This window comes from Atheta coriaria, unplaced genomic scaffold (genome assembly GCF_025399875.1).
Source record: "Atheta coriaria isolate IRGN ID8LTWV9N9 unplaced genomic scaffold, Caltech_Dcor_3.1 hic_scaffold_9_pilon, whole genome shotgun sequence".
NCBI lineage: Eukaryota > Metazoa > Arthropoda > Insecta > Coleoptera > Staphylinidae > Dalotia > Dalotia coriaria.
Genome location: NW_027045451.1, coordinates 13,753,059 through 13,773,232, shown reverse-complemented (window position 1 = coordinate 13,773,232; position 20,174 = coordinate 13,753,059). Strand labels below are relative to the sequence as shown.

General features: G+C 38.8%; 5 protein-coding genes across 6 annotated transcripts; 3 read left to right on the top strand and 2 right to left on the bottom strand.

The window, feature by feature from the left end:
• The first annotated feature begins 677 nt into the window (after window positions 1-677).
• On the top strand, window positions 678-4,159 carry LOC135798035 (TATA-binding protein-associated factor 2N-like). 2 transcript variants are annotated; one of them, XM_065310698.1, is made up of 5 exons: window positions 678-839; window positions 902-1,695; window positions 1,753-2,115; window positions 3,192-3,240; window positions 3,803-4,159. In XM_065310698.1, the coding sequence occupies exons 1-4, from the start codon at window positions 837-839 to the stop codon at window positions 3,217-3,219; spliced, it is 1,188 nt and encodes a 395-aa protein (XP_065166770.1). In that variant the 5' UTR covers window positions 678-836; the 3' UTR covers window positions 3,220-3,240; window positions 3,803-4,159. The 2 variants fall into 2 exon arrangements, with proteins under 2 accessions (XP_065166770.1, XP_065166769.1); XM_065310697.1 differs by having other exon boundaries at window positions 1,750-2,115.
• LOC135798034 (calponin homology domain-containing protein DDB_G0272472-like) lies at window positions 3,142-5,492 on the bottom strand. The gene is made up of 7 exons (XM_065310696.1): window positions 4,997-5,492; window positions 4,630-4,948; window positions 4,373-4,580; window positions 4,165-4,320; window positions 3,820-4,110; window positions 3,533-3,765; window positions 3,142-3,474 (listed from the first exon to the last, which is right to left on the bottom strand). The coding sequence occupies exons 1-7, from the start codon at window positions 5,287-5,289 to the stop codon at window positions 3,256-3,258; spliced, it is 1,719 nt and encodes a 572-aa protein (XP_065166768.1). The 5' UTR covers window positions 5,290-5,492; the 3' UTR covers window positions 3,142-3,255.
• LOC135798033 (uncharacterized) lies at window positions 5,449-11,876 on the top strand. The gene is made up of 6 exons (XM_065310695.1): window positions 5,449-5,583; window positions 5,759-5,847; window positions 5,902-10,995; window positions 11,048-11,196; window positions 11,251-11,455; window positions 11,512-11,876. The coding sequence occupies exons 1-6, from the start codon at window positions 5,551-5,553 to the stop codon at window positions 11,732-11,734; spliced, it is 5,793 nt and encodes a 1,930-aa protein (XP_065166767.1). The 5' UTR covers window positions 5,449-5,550; the 3' UTR covers window positions 11,735-11,876.
• Window positions 11,763-13,228, bottom strand: LOC135798036 (abscission/NoCut checkpoint regulator). Its single transcript, XM_065310699.1, has 4 exons — window positions 12,932-13,228; window positions 12,704-12,882; window positions 12,216-12,645; window positions 11,763-12,154 (listed from the first exon to the last, which is right to left on the bottom strand). Exons 1-4 carry the CDS (start codon window positions 12,977-12,979, stop codon window positions 11,930-11,932), a joined length of 882 nt encoding a protein of 293 aa, XP_065166771.1. The 5' UTR covers window positions 12,980-13,228; the 3' UTR covers window positions 11,763-11,929.
• Window positions 13,229-14,019: 791 nt separating this feature from the next.
• On the top strand, window positions 14,020-20,153 carry LOC135799219 (follicle-stimulating hormone receptor-like). Its single transcript, XM_065312233.1, is given in 16 exon segments — window positions 14,020-14,296; window positions 14,728-15,133; window positions 15,737-15,811; window positions 15,878-15,955; window positions 16,998-17,075; window positions 17,527-17,592; window positions 17,715-17,783; window positions 17,847-17,921; window positions 18,167-18,284; window positions 18,337-18,524; window positions 18,580-18,816; window positions 18,875-19,170; window positions 19,229-19,457; window positions 19,513-19,763; window positions 19,766-19,898; window positions 19,958-20,153. Coding segments are annotated over 16 exon segments (2,523 nt in total). The 5' UTR covers window positions 14,020-14,220; the 3' UTR covers window positions 20,106-20,153.
• Window positions 20,154-20,174: the final 21 nt, after the last annotated feature.

Here is a 20,174-nt window from a genome sequence, read left to right as displayed (position 1 = left end):
AATAAGTAGTTACCTTTTTTGATATATAATTTATTGATTAGCTTTCGGTTGTAGCAACCGTCGAACAACTATCGAAGCTCAATGAACAAATACAAGTACATACCTATTATGTTTTACCGGGTGCATATACGGTATATTTACACTAGAATTTAATAGAGATGTTCCAAGGTCATTGTCGATTAGCCTGTTGACTACGAAGTGCCTGTTGACTCGATTAGATCGAATTAAAGATCGAATTAAATGAAAATCACAAAAATTACACTTATTTGCACATTTGCTTTTTATAATTGAATTTTATTACTAATCTGAAACATTAACATCTGAGTAGTATCTATGGCATTGGCATAAATACAAACAAAAGTATACTATGCTCATATCTGAGAAAAAAAAACGATAAGCATAATGTTTATAGCTTTGATAGAAAACACAAATTACTATACTAAATACTATGCTAGAAGTACTAACCGACAGTGACTAATTGTTGTAATTATTACTGTATGCAATATTGCGAGGTATGCCTTCTTAACATACTAAAATACGCCGTTTTATTCAAAAATTTAACAAACTGTCTTTAAGTACATTTTGTACTTACATCCATGGCACCAATTTTGACGTTAGCAAGTTCAAATTATCTTATCTACTTAGTTGTACTTTACACCATTAAATTGTTTGAGGGCGCCACTATGCAGCGTTCGTCGCGCTTTTGAGGCGTTGGGGTGACGCCATTTTCGTGACATCCGCGAAGGTGGCAATTACATTACTGCGCGTGCTGTGTATACTGTGCCGCATATCTTATCTGTTTCTTTTCGAGAATTTGGAATAACCACTGCACAAAAATGGTAAATTTGTTACACTTTTCTTATATAAGAGATCAAATAAAGATTGCACATTTGCATTGCAGAGCCGGCGATCGGAACACTCTACCAAGGTTTTCGTTGGTAGCTTGCCGCCGAATGTAACCGCCGAGGACCTTCGCCAGCTATTCGCTCCATACGGGACGATTGCAGAATGCGACATCGCGAACAGGTGCGGTTTCTTGCACCTGGAGGATAAAGACCTTGCCGAAAAAGCCATTGCGGAATTGAATAATTCGACCTTCATGGGTGCACGGATCTCCGTCGAGATGGGCAGAGTGAAGCCTAGAGGCGAACGACGTATGCGTGGTGGCGGCATGGGCGGCGGACGCGGCGGTGGAATGGGCCGAAAACGTGACATGGGTCCTTATGCTCGTGATGGTGGTAACTTTGGTCGCGGTGGAATGGCGCGCAATGGCGGCGGTTACCGAGATGACTACCGAGGTTTCGATGAATATCAGGATTATGAACGATACGATGATAGATACGACAGGAGACCACCGATGTATGACGACGGACGTGGAGGACGCGGCGGAGGTAGCGGTGGTTACATGAATGATCGCGGTTCCTATGGCAATGGATACGACCGACGGCCATACGACGACCGCAGTGGCCAATTTAGCGGCAACATGCCACCCGCACGACCCTACGATGACAATAGAATGCAGCCGAGTGGACCGGGTGCGTATGACGATAGGCGCACCGGGGGCATGAACGACCGACGCCCGCTTATTGATGAGCAAAACATGAACCAGGGGCAAATGCGTCAGCAGGGTTACGAACGCCCGCCACAAGCTCAGACTGACATGTTCAGTCGGCGCGATGGTCCGCCGAAACCCATGTAAGCAAACGCTACTCTCAAATCTTGATTATGTGCTCATTTGTTATTTTTTAGCAGTACAACTGGCGGTTATGATCGCTCGGCACAAGCAGGCAGCTACACTGCCTATGGGCAGACCAACACTACCAACTACGGCACTGCTGCACCGGCCGCCGCAGCAAGTTACGGTACTCCGATCAACAACTACAATCAGCAGATGCCAGCAGGGGGCTATGGCGACACTCGCGGTGCCCCCAGCCAGAGCTACGATACACGTGGGCAAGCGCCGATGAGCAATCCTGGCTATGCCAGCGCTCAGACTGGCTATAATACTGCTCCTGCGGCAGGGCCCGCTGGCGGCTACGGCGACAACTACGGAATGCGTGCACAGAGCAACACCTACGACACTGCATATCCGCCGTTGCCACAACAACAACGCGGGTAAGTGTTTGCGTTCAATCCAACCGCACACGAACCGAATACTTGCGTCGAAACTCACGTTAATGCGCCGCATGGATTGCCCCACTTTCACTAGGAGTATTCGTTGGACGGACCACAATTCACCCACAGCGTGTTTGTTCGCTTTCAGATCATTTTATTCTGTATGTGTGTATTTTTAGTTTCGCAGGTAGTAACGCTCCAGAGGTGGTGGTGGAAGGGTGTTTATCATGCGGAATTATAGATAATTAACGCAGCATTCATATTGTTTGGACGGTTTGGTTATAGTGGCAAAGTTAGTCTGGGTCGGCAATTAGATTTAAGAAAAGTTTCTTCGCCCAAATATTAATTTTGCGATTGCCGCCGGCTCGATCATGTTTAATATAAATTTAATTAATCAACAAGCGCAATAATATTATTTTCGACATTTTGCGCATCATCAGTTTTCGTAACTATTCAAGTTTTTTCTTTGTAGGAATTGTATGACAACCTTCTTGGTTCAATAGCGCCTTGTTTTACTTATTTTTTTAATTGTAATAAATCCTATGATTACAGCGCCATTTGCGGAGTTTTATTTCAGACGAGTAACGCTCATTATCAATGCGCGCCGCGAGTTTGATATTTAGCCGGTCAATGTAAACTTTTTTTTCCTTCGTACGCCTGACAGCAGCACATCAATTAACACGTGTGTCATAAGCGAGTGGGAGCTGAGATAATGCGCCGTTTGGGAGAGGTGCGTTTGCAGGCGACGACCGCCATGCGCTAGCGCCCCTTGCGTCGCGCAAGAATACGGCGAACAGAAGCGTTGCGTATTTGCGGAACACATGTACGGTGCCAATCTACGTTGCGTCGCTCGCCGTTGCGCCCCCACGAAAGGTGAGAAACAACAATAGACTTGAAACACTTGTCATAACTTCGCGATTTACAATGCGGAGGCATCTTGCATGCTCAGCGTCGTGGATGATGCGCCGACATAAATAGAACTCCTCTTTAAATCTCTGAGCAAAATATGACAAATTTCTCAGCGACTTGCGGCTCAATATTTAAGTTTACTTGACTAAATATTGTTTATGTTGCAGGTACAGCGACGAGACATGCCCAACCTGAGAGCGCCGCATTTTTATGAAGGTGAGTGAAAATATCTCAGATAAGCTGTTGCCCACGTGTCGGGCCGCGGTAAACGCCGAGCGTGTCCCTTGCCTCGGACTCCAGATCAGTCTCCTCCGCTTCATTTGCTACCTCAGCTTCATCTTCTGCGATGCGCTGGACTACCTTATCGTTATCATCGCTTTGCACTTCATCATCGAGACGTCGCAACAGCTCGAGCAGGACATCCCGTGCATCCGCTTCAGCTTGTTGGCGCTGGAAGTTAAAAATAAACAAATTGTATTTACTTAAGATGTGCCTCTCTAGCGCATACCAAGGCTTCTTTTGCCAACCGCTCTCTTTCCTCTAACAAATCGGCGAGCTCCTTTTTTCTCACTTCGTTCACTTCCTCATTGTATCTGTACTTGTACAACCAATGAGCCAAATAATGAATGGGGTCGCGAGGTTGTTTAGCCGTAATCTCTGCCATTGCAATTGCCAGTGGCCTTCCAAGAACGGTTTTTAAATAATGCACATCTGCCGACGACATTCCGCTTGTTGATGTCGCTGTAAGAGCATGCGTTTTGATTGATTTAAATTTCAGTTTCAGAGTAATGTTACCGATTGATTCCGTAATGGATTCGGATTCGCTTTCGACCGCGTAGAGCTCATCGAGGTTGATGCCAGCAAGTAGGCCCATGCGTTCGGCCTCCTCCCGCGACAGGATCCTGCCGTCTTTGGTTCGAATATGCCCAGAAGCCGTCAACGAAATTCCTCGCATCTTCATTAATTCTTCTTCTAGCCCTTGCAGCAATCCTAATTTACATGCGTCTTCCATGGAATAAATTTGGCCATTCTCCATTTGAATACGCCCAGACGGGGTTAGCGTTAGCCCTCGTTGCTCCAATAGTTCTATGGGCCGCGTGAATAAGATCGAAAGAAATAAATAAAAAGACGAGAACTTACCGTTCAGTTTATCCCGTTCGTGCAGGCTACCTACGTCATCTACGATTCCTTCTAGCAAGCCCAATTCTTTAGATTCTTCAATTGTCAGGATGCGCCCGGATCCAGTAAGTATACTTCCCGATGGCGTCATCTTCAATCCGCGTGCTAGCAATGCTTCTACAATTTACACGTATTTCCCTTATATTTTATAAAATTGTATCAATCTCACCGGTTGTTCTGGCTTCTTCATCAACTTGAATGTCCATAAGTGTTTCGACCTGCTCCAACTCCTTGTTCAGTTCTTCTATGCGAGCTTCAATTATTAGTAGTTCCGAAGGTGTTGCATTTAAGGCTTGTTGTTTGAGTTTCTCTAATTCTTGAAGAATTTCATTCTTCCTATCCGATGAATATGCTTTAGAAAACTCCGCTTGTAATTGCTGAAAAAATGGATTATATTTTTTGTTTTATGTTGTTCACTACTCATACGCTGCTGGCTTGGGTGAGTGCGGACATCTTTCCAATGTGTGCTCTTTCAAGTTGCTCAATTTGTTCATCAATGTTTCTTAACGCAAGTTCCATAGCACTCGGACTCATATCGGTTCTCTTTAGTAATTCTTGACGCTCCAATTTTAGTCTTTCCAGCTCTTCTTCATACGTCTCCAATTCCCGCTCCAAGTCTTCGTCAATTTTGACTTTCATGTTGTCCATTGCTTCAATAGAGCCTAAACGCGCTTGCAGAAAGTCGCGTTTCTCGCCGAGTTGCTGCATTACATTGTCATGTCGCTCTTGTATGGTCATAAGCTCACTTGAATGTGGTATTAGTACTATTATAATACTGAACAAAAATACTTACTTGTTAATGTCCGCTAGAGTTTCTTCCAATTGATAATAATCTTTCTTAGCCGAGTGGATACGTGTTTGTCGCATGAGTACCGCGGCGTGTTGCTTTTGGATGTGACCGATTTCCTCGTCAATCTCGCCGATAAGTTCTTTTTCGCGGCATTCATTCTTTTGTCGTTGCAAATTTTCAAGTGCGTCGTCTTTAAGTTTAGTGATATAAACGATTTTATGGTCTATACGTTGTATCTCCTTTTGAATGTTACGCTTCAAGCTTGCCATACTTTCATTGTTGATGCTTTTATCCATTTTGAATAAAATATGTAGAACTGTTAGTATGAAGAAAGGTGTATATATTTGCTTTTAAATGAAAGATTTGAGATCCAATTTGAATGTCAGTAAGTATCGTTTAGCAACTGCACAAATGGCGCATGCGCCTCGATGCTGTGTTTGAATTTAAATTTTTAACCTCTCATGGCAGTTTCCGTTAATCCGTTATCGTCGAGTTCAGTCGAATTGACGTTGCGGCGTTTGTGTTCGTTTCTCGCCGCGATTTAGCAATTTGTTGCAATGGATAGAAAGTCGCGTGCAAAAAGAGTGTCTGTAAGTATGATTTCGCATATAACCAGGGGCGTAGCTACCGCCGTATTTGCCGTATCAATTATACGGGGCCCCCGGGCCACGGGGGCCCCCAAAGTGTGTAAGGAAAAACCTTTACCTCCATATAAGCCCGACATTTCGCATATAACATTTATTTTCGTACAATCTAAATTTACAGATTTTAAAACCACCTAAAGTGGATTTGACTGAAGAAGTGGAAGCTACAAAAGTTAATCATAAAGTCCGATTCTCTAGCAACTTTGTTAAGTAAGATAATCAATTAAGCATAGAATAAGGTTTTAAGAAATTAATCCCTTTCAGAGAGTTTGTTCCTGTAACAGATGGAGATCACCACACACTTTGGGATGCAACATATGAAGAAGAAATTGAAAAATCAAGCACTTTAACATCACATTCACAGCTTTCTTCATCTGGGAATGTTTCAACAAGTACCTCTTGTATTACTAAAATAAATAGTAAAAACGTTCTACAAGTACAGCAAGATAAGAACAATGTTTCAAATTCAAACTTCAGTATCGATATACAAAATGATGCCAAAAGAACAAAAGACTTTCAGTCTCCCAAAGACAGTGTACCAAGTTTTGTTAAAAAGGCTGCTGCAAGAAATGCTAAGAAGCAGAAGGAACAAAAAACACAACCATATGATCAAAACACCCCAAATGCAACCATAAGTAAAACAAAATCACCTATTAAGGTTGATAGTTCTAATGTGGCAGGTTTAAAGGCACCACATCATAGCCAATTTAGACAAGAACTATCATTAGATCCACTGTCTAAAACAATTGATTATGATAACTTCTGCATGGCTGCTGATAATATAACATCAGTAGCTGATTCTAAAACAGTGGATAATAAAACAACTAAGAGAAACCTGGTGTTTAATTCAACTCAAAATGATATAAGTATGATTGACACCAATCATGGTATAATATCTCCAATATATGCACATTTGTCTAAGTCAAGACCCACAACTAATCATGATCTTAAAAATTCAAGCCCAGATATATCGTTTTCTGAAGCAATGGATGAAAATAAGTTGGTTAGTAATCAAGGAACAAATGAATCTAAGTCCAAAAACAGGTACACCATTCACTTTACTGCTACAGCAGAGGATGCTAAAATGGATTTAACTATGATTAGCGAAACTAATTCCAAAACCCAATTGTTTGGTGATTCTATGGAGGAAACTAGACTTTGTGGGGAAAGGACAGAAACACATTTTGTTGATAATCATGGCACACAAATATGTACTGTTCCTTCAGAGGAATTAAATGTGTTTAAAAATGATTTAGTTTATTCTCCACAAATGGATAACGCTAAATCACAAAACAGACGCACAATTTATTTCAATGCATTTTCAAAAGATGCGGAAATGAATTTGACCACTACTGATGAGAATGACTGCAAAACAACAGTGTTTAATATCCCGATGGATGAAACTGGATTATGTGCGGCGGAAACAGGTATAGAGGTACACCCTGAGATTTTTCAACCAGCCAATATGAACTTGAGTAAAGTTGCTGAGCCTCATTCCAAAACATGCATGTCTAATAATCCAATGCAAGAAACCACGGTTGAAACACTGATCAATGTGGGCTCAAAATCAAAAGTTAAGAACTCCATTCTTTTCAATTCCACTTCACAAGATGCTGAAATGGATTTCACTAACATTAACATTAATCACGCAACGAAATCATTCAATCCTGGGTTGGAGAAAACTGGCCTACTGCTGACCCAAGCGGAAACTGATCTTCATCATTTTATAACAAATAAATCTCAAGTGCTAGAGATTAATGATACTCTAGGGAATCTTCATATCGATTTAACTAAATCTGCCGAAAACAATGACGAAACTAAAAGGATTGATGACATATTGGATAAATTAGGAATTGAATTGAGTGCAAATTTGAAAACCGATAAAAATTGGACAAAAAACAATCACACTATATATTTCAATACTACATCCGCGGATGCTGAGATGGAAGAAACAAAATTTGGTGCAAATGATAATAAAACACAGTTGTTCAATTTTTCGATGGATGAAACTGGGCTTTATATGGCAGGGAAGGAAAATGATTTGGTTCATACAGAAAACGACAATCTTAAAGCACAGAACGTAGATGACAATAATATTAAAACTCAATTATTAAACGTTCCAATGGATGAAACTAAGTCTCAAACACGAACGTTTGATGTACAAATTGATAAAATTAGACATAAAATTGAAACAGACTTGTTTGAAAATCCAGAAACCGATATAGGAGTAGCCAAAAATTGGCGCACCATCCACTTTAATGCTACTTCTCCGAATGCTGAAATGGATGAAACTAAGCTTGCTGAGAAGAATTCCCAAATACAATCGATAAATATCCCTATGGAAGCAATTAGGCATGAAACCGAATCAGACTTGCGTAATAATGCAGGCACAGAAAAAGAAAACGAACAAAAAAGGCACACTATCTACTTTAATACTGCTTCACAGGATGCTGAAATGGATGTTACTAAGCTATCTGATAATAATTCGAGAATACAAATGATGAATATTCCCTTGAAAAAAATTGGACTTGGGACCGAAACAGATTTGTATGACAACGCAGAAACAGATAAATGTAAAGCACAGAATAGGTACACCATCCACTTTAATGCTTCTTCACCGGATGCTAAAATGGATGAAACTAAGCTTACTGAGAATAATTCCAGAATACAAATGCTGAATATTCCCAAGAAAAAAATTGGGCTTGGAACCGAATCAGAGTTATATGATAATGCAGAAACCGACAAATGTAAAGCACCAAATAGGTACACTATCCACTTTAATGCTACTTGTCCGGATGCTGAAATGGATGAAACTAAGCTTGCTGAGAGTAATTTCAATATACCATCAATAAATATCCCTATGGAAGAAATAGGGCATGAAACCGAAACAGACGTGTGTAATAATGCAGACACAGATAAAACAAGCGCACAAAAAAGGCACACCATCTACTTTAATGCTGCTTCACAGGATGCCGAAATGGAAGTTACTAAGCTTGCTGAGAATAGTTTCAGAGTACCAATAAGGAATATTCCCGTGAGAGAAATTGGGCTTGGGACCGAAACAGATTTATATGATAATGCAGAAACCGATAAATGTAAAGCACAAAATAGGTACACTATCCACTTTAATGCTACTTCTCCGCATGCTGAAATGGATGAAACTAAGCTTGTTGGGAATACTTCCAAAATACAATTGATAAATACCCCTATGGAAGAAGTTAGGCATGAAACCGAAACAGACTTGTGTAATAATGCAGGCACAGAGAAAGAAAGCACACAAAAAAGGCGCACCATCTACTTTAATGCTGCTTCACAGGATGCCGAAATGGAAGTTACTAAGCTTGCTGAGAATAATTCCAAAATACAAATGCTGAGTGTTCCCATGAAAGAAATTGGGCTTGGAACCGACACAGATTTGTCCGATAAATGTAAAGCACAGAATAGGTACACCATCCACTTCAATGCTACTTCACCGGATGCTAAAATGGATGAAACTAAGCTTGCTGAGAATAATTCCAATATACAATTGACCCATATCCCTATGGAAGAAATTAGGAATGAGACCGGGACGGACTTATGTGGTAATGTAGAAACAGGAAAAGGAAAAGCATCAAATAGGTACACCATCCACTTTAATGCTACTTCTCCAGATGCTGAAATGGATGAAACTAAGGTTGCTGAGAATAATTTCAAATTACCATCAATAAATATCCCTATGGAAGAAATTAGGCATGATACCGAAATAGGCTTGTGTAATAATGCAGGCACTGAAAAAGAAAGTGCACAAAAAAGGCACACTATCTACTTTAATGTTGCTTCACAGGATGCTAAGATGGACGAAACTAAGCTTGCTGAGAATAATTCCCGATTACAATTGGTCAATAATCCGATAGAAGAATTTAGGCTGGAAACCGGGGCAGATTTGTGTGGTAATGGAGAAATAGAAAAAGGTGAAGCACGAAAAAGGTACACCATCCACTTTAATGCTATTTCGCCGAATGCTGATATGGATGAAACACAAGTTGTTGAGAATAATTCTATAATACAATTGTCTGATGTTTCCATGGTGGAGACCATGCTTAATGAGGCAGAAAATGAAATGGATGTCATTCCTGGGCACACATCAGATAATTCTAAAATCGAGATTAATCACATCTCTAAATATTTCCAAGATGAAATGTCCACAATTCTTTTCACCACACCTTTAATAGGTGCTAAGGAGGATACCACAATGATTGTAGAAAATTCACTTCAATCAGAGAAGAAATCAATTAGTCATATTGTCAATGCGCCTAATTCTAAAAGCCCTGCAAATATGAATGATTTGAATGTGTCGAGGGGAGAAACCCAAGTTCATGTTGCTGACACAGAAATACACCAAATCACCGATCATTTAAAGGCAGATGTAACTATGCGAAAAACCGAAACAGGCAACTGCAAAAAACAATTATTTAATATTCATTTGAATGAAATATCATCTTCTTCAAACACCAATAATTTCAAATCTCCTGACGTTGGGAGTGTAAAATATGCCATGGAGAACGATAAACCCTCACAAAGTGGTCATATGTACGTGGAGGATTGCACCAACGATTTTGCAATGTCGGGAAGTAGCAATTACAATAAGCCATATGAAGGAGAAAAACAAGCCAGTATTACTGAAATAAATGAAAATCATGCTGATAAGCAGGTTGAGATTGACTTAACTTTGTATAAAACTATTGAAGAACCGAAAGACGCATCTTTTATTGTGATAGGTGACGATAGCATTAGTTTGATTAGTGAAATGCCACCTATATTTACGCCCGACAAGAGCAATTTGGATCTTAAAAGGTGTTTTGACCTTTCGCCTGCAAGTGTTGAAAAGCAATCAAAGAGAGTAGACATCAAAAATCAAGATTTTCATATTAAATCAACGATTGCACAATACACAACTACCAAGCGATACAGTTCAGACTCGCCTTACTGCAAATCAAAGATTCCAGCAAAGAAAATGGATCTCAAAGAAACGCCGATTAAGATAAGCAACATACTACAGTCATACCCGGAATTAAATGTGAATATAGAAGACGATGCGGAAGAAATTGATATCGATGAGTTGAGAATTCAAAATGTCGATTTTGAACTTGAAGTTGATGGTATTGCCAATCGTGAATTGTTAGAGGCACGGAGACAGTCAACAAAAGCACAACTAGATGCATTAGAATCATTGGAAGCAGAATGTCGACGATACCTTAAATGTACTACTCTGCGGGGACAACAATTGCGCGACGAACTTGAAAATTTGAAACTTGTCGACATTCAAAAGATACATGAAAATAGAATGTCCTTGGTAGACAAAGTTCAACAAAAAGCAAAGTATGTCCAACTATTTGCATTAATAAGTTTTTTATTGAATCTATGTTTCCAGAAGTCACAATGAGTACCAAATCAATCAAATTTCTGAAGAGTCTGTACAGTTGCTCGTTTTCGGAGGTGAATTTGAATTAACAATTCAGATTCAAAAAGATACAGGTCTTGTGTTATCGTTTGACGTAAACGAACCCTGCCCCAAGCCAGGTACGCATACCAATTGTAATAAGTATACAAAATAGTACAATTACTCTTTTAAAGATTCTCATGCACTACTAAAATGGATGCACCATTTTTTCCATCATAAAATGGACCCTCGAAGTATCCAATCATACATAGGAAGTAACTTTAGTATACTCTCACTGTTGGACTATTTGGAGTTACAACTGGGCGAATTCAGCGAAATATTCGTATCTGTTTTTAACTCAATGATACTGTACAATACTCGATTAGATGATAAATATCAGTGAGTACGATTCTAACTTTGTTTAAATACTGGTGAAAAATGACTTGCTGTTTCAGATTGTCATACCGATATTTTACTTCAAGAATGGATGTTGAAATTACTCTCGACTTGAGCCAGTTTAATATGGAGAAGGTTCTGGTTGCACCGATTATTCGTGAGGGCCCAGCGCGAATGAAGAAAATGCTTGAGATAATTAATACTGCTACAAGGGATAACCGGTTTCCGCTTAATTGCATTAGATCGCTACACGAGTTTTTCGAGAGTTTTACTAGTTCTTAATGCATATATTATAAATAATTATAAGGTGTTTTGCTACAAAAGGGATTCATTCCCATTTTAATTATCATGTACATAATTTACACGTTTATACATTCAAAGATAAAATATGAAAGAATGCTGTGCTATTGTTTACCTGAGCAAATTGGTAGTTGAATCATAATATGTTGTGGATATGTAATATAACTTTGTGGGAAATCACTTTCGCGCGCTGTATGGTATCACTTTGTGATGGGCTTCAACATTGCACTCGGAACAATACAGGTCACCATTGCAGTCCAAACAGCGATATTGTGCATCGTTGTTGCACATCACACACCACGGTAATTCGGGTGAATCTTCTCGGTTTCCAGTGTCTTCGTCGACCTCATCACTGCTTAACTTTACCGGACATCGATTATCAAGGGCTACTTCATCCATTATCTGAAAGACGCTACTTGCCACTACACAAGATCAAGAACATTGAAAGTATAGTAATTGATACCTTCTTAGTTATCTTCTCAACTTCATCCTCTGAACTTGATTCAGAATCATGTAAATTTCTAATAAATGTTCCCTCATTAGGCCTAGTGCCTTGTTCCCTCAAACTTGCCAGTCTGGCCTCAATTTCTTGTTGCGGATTTTGTACCAGCTCAATTTCACGCTCAACAATAAACTTCTCTAGGAGAGTGTCGCTCGTTTGCTTGCTTGGACCAACCACATAGTTATTCTCTCCCTTAAGTTTAGCCAGGCGTTGCCGTATTTCATTCTCAGAAGGAGGGGGCCACTTGCCTTCATGTTTTAACTTCTCCAACCTTTCCATAATTTGAACGTCTTGTGGTGCCATTCCAGATCGCGTCTCCTGCCTTTTGGCATCATTCTTATATATTGTAATAGGAGGTGGTCCTGTTGAATTATCTAATGCTTCCAAGCGCCTGCAATTAAAAACAAATATTTGACTTGCATTGTTATGGTCATATAAACATGTCATACTTTAAATATGCTTCTGGAGGAGTAATGACAGTTATTCCTGATGAACTTGTACTAGAGGAAGTTAATTTCTGAAAGCAAGTCCTGCACACATTATATTCCACTGTGCCTCTCTGAGGTATTCTACATTTTTGTTTGAGACATTTATTGCAGAATGAGAGACCACAATTAGCACAACCAACCTGAAAATTCCGACCATAACAAAAGGAAAAAACAAGTTGGGCAATTTACCTCTTTGTGAAAGAAGTTGAATTTGGTGGTGCAATGATTACAAGACATAGTTAATTAAATTCACTTGTTGTCAATAATACTTGGATATTAATTTACTTGATCTTGAAAACCAATCACACCAATGAACTTAATAGTTTATCTTTTAATTTAACCGGTATCGCAAACATAATATTGACGGATAAATCACAACAATTATGAATCAATCGAAATTTATTATGACTTCTTGGGTTATTTAATTTAATTTTCTCGTTGTAGTCGATGGTGATAAAATGGCTACAAGATTATCAAGGAGAAATTGACAAGTTGCCTACAGTGCCTACAAGATCGTCAAGCGCCACCTACTGCTCAGTAATACTAACAAATAATTTATTTTATTTTCCTCGCAGAATACTTAATTCATTGTTAATATAATATTTATTTAAATTTTACGTGATAGAATTACAATTTGATATGAGTTATACATGTTTTGCTTCAAGGACAACGTCAGTAACTGACCAGTTATTGACAAAAAGGAAACGTACAATTTTAAATAAATATAACAAATAATCTTAAATTATGTTATTTTAGGTTTTACAAACTTTAATTGTAAGTATGAATACGCTACACAAGCTGAATAAAACTAAAAGATGAAAGCAACAATAATTAATTATATTGAATCATGGCGCCTAAAGAATATGTTTTTTAGATAACTCTAAATTATTGAAATGAATTAAAAATTATGTTAGGAATGTAGGTCCAACATTATCAGATACTCGAGAGAACCACTTTAGTAAATTTCCAGTCAAAATTTAATTTGAGACATTTACGTACGTGACTCGAAATTACAAAAATAACTTCTGTTTATTTGAACATGTTGTTAAGAATTATATCATATTAAAATGATTACTTTTAGTCATCTGGAACATATAGAAATTATCCTCATAGTCGAAGATGCAGAGTAGACCAAACAACAAAACAACAAAAACTTTTGAATAATCAAAACTATTTTGAATATTTAATTCCAAAATAGAAAGAACTGTTTACGTTAATAAACTCAAAATGAAATATACATTTGAATTAGTGCAAGTGCAGTGAGCTTCGAGCTTACGCCATGCGCGGTAGGAAGTTTGATGCGATGAGCCCCAATATAAAACAGGTGTGTTAATCTTAACGCACACTTTCAATTGGATAGCGTGTAGTGCGCGTACCGCTTGCCGCGACGACGTCCAGCTCGCAATTTGCGTGTAAGGTGATAATTGCAGTTGGAAATTGTTAGGATCATCGTTCAAATTATTCCCAACAAAATACACATGTGTGCGGAGTTTGTTTACCTACTAAAATTGGATGCAATTATTTCTGTTTTAATATTCCACCGACCAAAAACAAGTAAGTATTTCACACAAACAAAACAGTTAATGATTACATTCTGAATGTTTCGAAATTTTCTCAAAGTGGATCAATATTTTATAAACAAAGTAAAGTAAATGAATTTATCTGACGCGCACGTAGTAAAGTTGTAAAGTTGGAATTAGTATTTATCTATAAATGCAATTTCCGGTTTTCCTCGCGTAAAGTTGGACGTAATTCAATTCTGCTTGAAGTCTTTTTATTACCTAGTGCGTGCACCGTTTTCTCAAATTGATCGCTGATAAGGTGCGAAGGTAACGCGCATAAACTTGTCTTGTGGTCACAAGTTCAGTATTTAACCTTCGTGACTTTTTTAAATTCACCCGATAATTGATCCAAATTGCAAACTCACACAAGCCTCCAAGGTTCACAAATGGCGGCGCACGCAAAATAGCTTAATATTGTTACAGTTCGGCGACGATATAACATGCTACCACATTTGGCATGGCGTGCCGCCCTCATTTTATATTTTACTGTGGCGGTTATTTCACAACCATCGCCTTATGACACTTCCGATTTGGAGTTGAAGCGAAAGGAAAATATGGTAGTTCACGCATTCGTGTCGAAAGTGGATTTTAACATGGCGGCGTCTAAGGGCTGGGAGTGCAAATGTTACAATATAACAATGGAGCACGCGCCGGTTGCCGATGGTGGCGAAGAAGACGCCGAAACAGAGTGTCGTTGTTCCGGGCGCGACTTCAAAGAAGTCCCAATCGATCTCGGCGAAAACCTGCACCGTATCACCATCACTGATTCGGATATTATGTTCCTCGAACGGGACTCCTTTCAACCATATATGCTTACGCTGCACGAAGTGTGAGTATGTCTCGTTAGTGACAAGTGAGAAGCGAAAGCCACGGTGCGCAATTAACGGGAGACATAACTTGGAAAACAAGCAAACAAATTATGCGAAAAACTTCTGGGATGTTTTCTTTTGTTTGTCGCGAGTTTATAATTTATTCCAAGCGCAGCAGTTACCATTTTCGCTTATAATTACAAGACTGAATGCATAAGTTATTAAAATTAGTAATGACACTTCGAGCATTTGTTGCTTTATAAAACTGGTTTAATCGTTTGTTGCAAGAATTTTCGTAGTGAACAATTTGTTGCATGTGACCCTGAAATGTTATGTATGTCTTGGATGATTGTGAAAAACTCGCTTCTTACTTGTCACCTAAAACCGGAGCAATTACTGAATCCTGCAGGCATTACATTTTTATATGATAGTGCGTAATTTACAACGGTGAAGTTTTAGGTATTTATATAACTAGCGTGTAAAAGAACAATTTATCACTACCAATCAGCAAAGAAAAACGTTATTTTTTAGCATGCAAAATTATGAAAATGCAATACGCGATTCTTGCCTGCACCTGTAGATTTCCGTTTCACACTTAATATTTAATTTTTAAATGTGTGCAGAATTTTGGGAAACCTTCCCACATTGCGCGTACTTGAGCGAGGAACATTTCGAAACATAAAACAACTGAAAACTTTGTAAGTACGTGTAGGCGGAAAGTGAACCTGATATTATCACTAATTAATATTTGTATCAATTTCCAGGTACATCTCACAAGCGCCGCAAATTAAGTTTCTTCACGGCCTCTTTGATGGGTTCGCATCAAAGAATTTCCTTTCGCTGTAAGTATATACTACTAGCTTGCCCAGCAAACTTTGTACCACCTTTTTTCGTGAATATTTTCGAAATCCTTAAAACACTTCTTTTACTGTTTATGCCCTCCTCCTGTCTTCACACGGTTGGTACAATCGCGGACTAAATAAATGTAACACTTCCGTTAATTTTAAATCAGTTGGATTATTTATAATTCCTTATACTGCCCCGTTTAATGTATTTAATGTGATTAACCCGTTATATTATAAATTACTTACTTAATGAAAAAAAAATCAGACGAAACTTTTTGTAAATAATTTCACCTTATTTTTACATTACGTTTTGCCGCAGTCCGCCGATTTCAATATAAAACGTTACAAGATCACAAATAAAGATCGCGATGTTTAGTTGATCTAGTTACCGTTTGTTATCACAGGAACTTTGTGCCGAGTGTGATCACGCACCCACAAATTTATAAATTAGCTATTAATTAAATAAACATTTTCCAGTGGATCGCAATGTGATTCTAAACCATTCTAAAACCCACTGGAATATCCACCAAAAATTTCATTAATATCGGTCCAGTTGTTTAAGCGGTGATCAATCACCTACATACGCTACACACAGCTTTGGAAGTCGACTCCAGAATGTCTGAAATACGCTTTCTGGGCAGTAACAATACCGCAACCGTTTCGCCAAATTAGCATTTCAAGCTCTTTATTTTTCGATAAAATATACCGGGTGTTCGCAGTTATCGCACTGCGGGGTTTTTGTTCTCTCGTCGGTTCTATGTGTTCGCACCTTACTCCATGCGTCCGGAATACGCGCACTTTGCACTGTGTGAACGTGATATACATAAGAACCATCTTTCAAAATCACTCTATCTATTTTTGAAAACTACATAAAAATCCGTTGTGTAGTTTAAGAGATTTAAGGCTACATACCGGATGAGCAACTTTATTTTATACTATTTATATAGATATAGATAGATATAGATAAATACACAAAACATACTCAAGACACAAGACACCTACCATACATAAAATACCCACTTGATTTGATTTGTTTTAGTCGCATAGTACAAACAGGCCTGATTGAGCTCCCAGATTTATCACCACTGCGATCGTCTGGAACTATTATGGAGATGGTGTAAGTAACAGTACCGTAACAATAAGATAAACAAATGCAAATTGCGCTTTTGATAAAAATTCAAACTCAATACGGGTTCTAATCCAACAACCATATACACTCATCTATTAGGATTTTTTTACTAAGAATATATCCGAATTACGACATAATTGAATGGTTTATATCTGCGCGAAGTTGTTTGAAATATTATTTATCTCTCACTTTGAAAATTTCCGCGCGCGCCGCAATGAATCTCGCATGTCAAACGCAACGTAAATAAATTAAATATATGTAGGTACCGTGAATTGAACATCTAACAATTGCTTAATGAATAATTGCGGAGGTTGTCTCGAATTGCAAATTAGTCGCTTTTGCGTTCGTTAATCGCCAACCCCACATTTTCACCTCCCTTGGCGTTTGTGGTGCGTAAATTGCGTTGCTGTGATTTAATGATTTCGCGTCGTGTTTGCAGAGATCTGGAAGGTAACAAGATCGGAACAATTGGAACTAATGCGATTAATGTCAGCGCCGCACAAGTGTGAGTATCAATTTGCATATGCCCAGATCCCTTAATTCCTACGCCCTTAAACCGCATTAGATTACACGCGCCGAATGCAAGGAATTTGCTGATTAAAAACCCGTATATTAATTGTGTGCCAGGATCCTCAATTACAACGAAATTTCAATCGTAGAGGACTACGCCTTCAACGGATCGCAAATCGGAAAGATGTAAGAAAAGCGTGCGAGTGGATTTAATTGGCGCTGGTTTTATTACGTATGTTATAATTTTAGTAACATGCGAGGAAACAGGCAATTAACTCAAATGAAAACTCACAGTTTCGACGGGCTAGAGAGTTTATTACAACTGTAAGTAGGTATATCGCACACTTATAACACCCGCGCTATATCTATTAATTTTTAAATATCTCTGGCGGGTGTAAACAAGCCGCTACATTTCAATTTTTTATGTTTTTGAAAATTGTTGAAAATCAAAATTAGCATAAATTTCTGAAGGTATATAGCGGATTGTAGTGTGCGCATCAAAAATTCAGCATTAGCCATATGTTTGTTGCGGAAGCAAAATTTCAACCATAACAGTTTGTTGTCGACAGAGACGTCTCAGAGACATCCATTACCGAACTGCCTGTGATTGGATTAAAAGAAATCGAGACATTAAAAATCGAAAATACGCCGTCGATGAAGCGTATTCCAAGCATATACGATTTTCCAGTATGTTTTACACTGCACGTCAAGAAAAATTATTATTACAAGTTATTTTTAGAATCTTAAAGAAGCATTTCTCACACACCCATTTCATTGTTGCGCCTTCAAGTTTCCTGAACAACATGACCCAATGCGCCACGCTCAACATCAAGAAAAAATTCGTCAAGCTTGCGAAAATCAACCGAATGTTGATACCGGACAAACGCGAAAAAAACGCGAAGAAGACCTGTGGGGTGGTGGAATCGAGTATAAACAAATACGTAAAGTTAAAATATATTTTATTAAACGATTGTAATTTTAGATTTACTCATGGTCGGCCAGCGGCACCCAACGATTTTACCCCTAACTTGGAGCACCTTAAAGGACACCCGAATAAATCGGACCATTCACATTTAGATCCACTGACGGGTATTTCTATTGCGCACCATAAAGCTCACCCACTGCCAAATCCGGAAAATGTTGGATTCTTTCACAATGCGTCCGCTGAATTTCCGGAAAATCACAAAGTCGAAGCATTCTGTGGCAATCTGACCGTAAAGTAATTAAGCCACGCGCATCCAATAAGGAAACAAGCAAGCAACAGTTGTTTGTTTTAGGACACTGTTCGTTAAGTGCCACCCGGAACCGAACGCGCTTAATCCTTGCGAGGACATTATGGGATCGAATTACCTACGAGTATCTGTGTGGTTTGTGTTGGTGCTAGCCGTATTTGGCAATATGGCGGTGGTATGCGTTGTCCTGTTCAGTGGTGCTGAACTAACGGTGCCAAGGTTTTTGATGTGCAATTTGGCTTTTGCTGACTTGTGCATGGGGCTGTATTTGTTCCTCATTGCTTGTATGGACTTGCACTCCGTAGGAAGTTACTTTAACTATGCATTCGATTGGCAATATGGTAAAAATAAATTTTATAATGTTTATTTGAGATTTTGAATTGATAATATATGTTGTAGGTATTGGCTGTCAAATCTCTGGATTTCTTACGGTATTTGCAAGTCAATTGTCTATCTTCACCCTTACCATGGTAACCGTGGAGCGATGGTTTGCCATTGCGTACGCAATCTATCTGACACGGCGTATTCGATTAGGTTTGGCTGCTAAGGTGATGATCCTCGGTTGGGTGTATTCTATTATAATGGCAGGCTTACCAATCTCAGGCGTGAGCAATTATAGTTCAACAAGGTGCGTGTGGTTGCCGTCAAATAAATAAATATGGATAATTAAACATTGTTTTCAGTATATGCCTGCCAATGGAAGTCAATCGACCCAGCGACCGCGCATACCTCGTTGTCATGATCGTAATCAATGGACTGGCATTTGTATCGATTGTATTTTGCTATGCGCAAATTTATTTTAGTCTTGCTTATGAGACGCGCCATAGCGCCAGCCGCGGCGAAATGACTATCGCTAAGAAAATGGCTTTATTGGTCTTCACCGATTTTGCCTGCTGGGCTCCGATTGCATTTTTTGCGCTCACTGCTTTAGCGGGTATCCGCTAATTGGAGTTACACACTCCAAAATTCTTCTTGTTTTCTTTTATCCTCTTAATTCCTGTGCCAATCCGTATTTGTACGCTATCATGACCGCTCAGTACCGCAAAGATTTTTTTATTTTTATGGCCAGGTAATTGAAGATCACTTGTTTTATGATAATGTTTAAAGTTTTGTTTCCTTTTGCTTCAGACTCGGGTTGTTTAAAAACAAAGCAAAGAAATATTCCATTACGAATACTGTACAAACAAATAACACCCCGATTCCATTGCTGATGCGGACTAATGGAAGGAAAAGCAGCGTTCAACAAACCAGCGCCTTGGAGGATATATTTGTATAATTCCTTAAACATATTATTTATTATAAAATGTATAGATGTGGTTTTAAATATGTGTAATTATTTCAACAG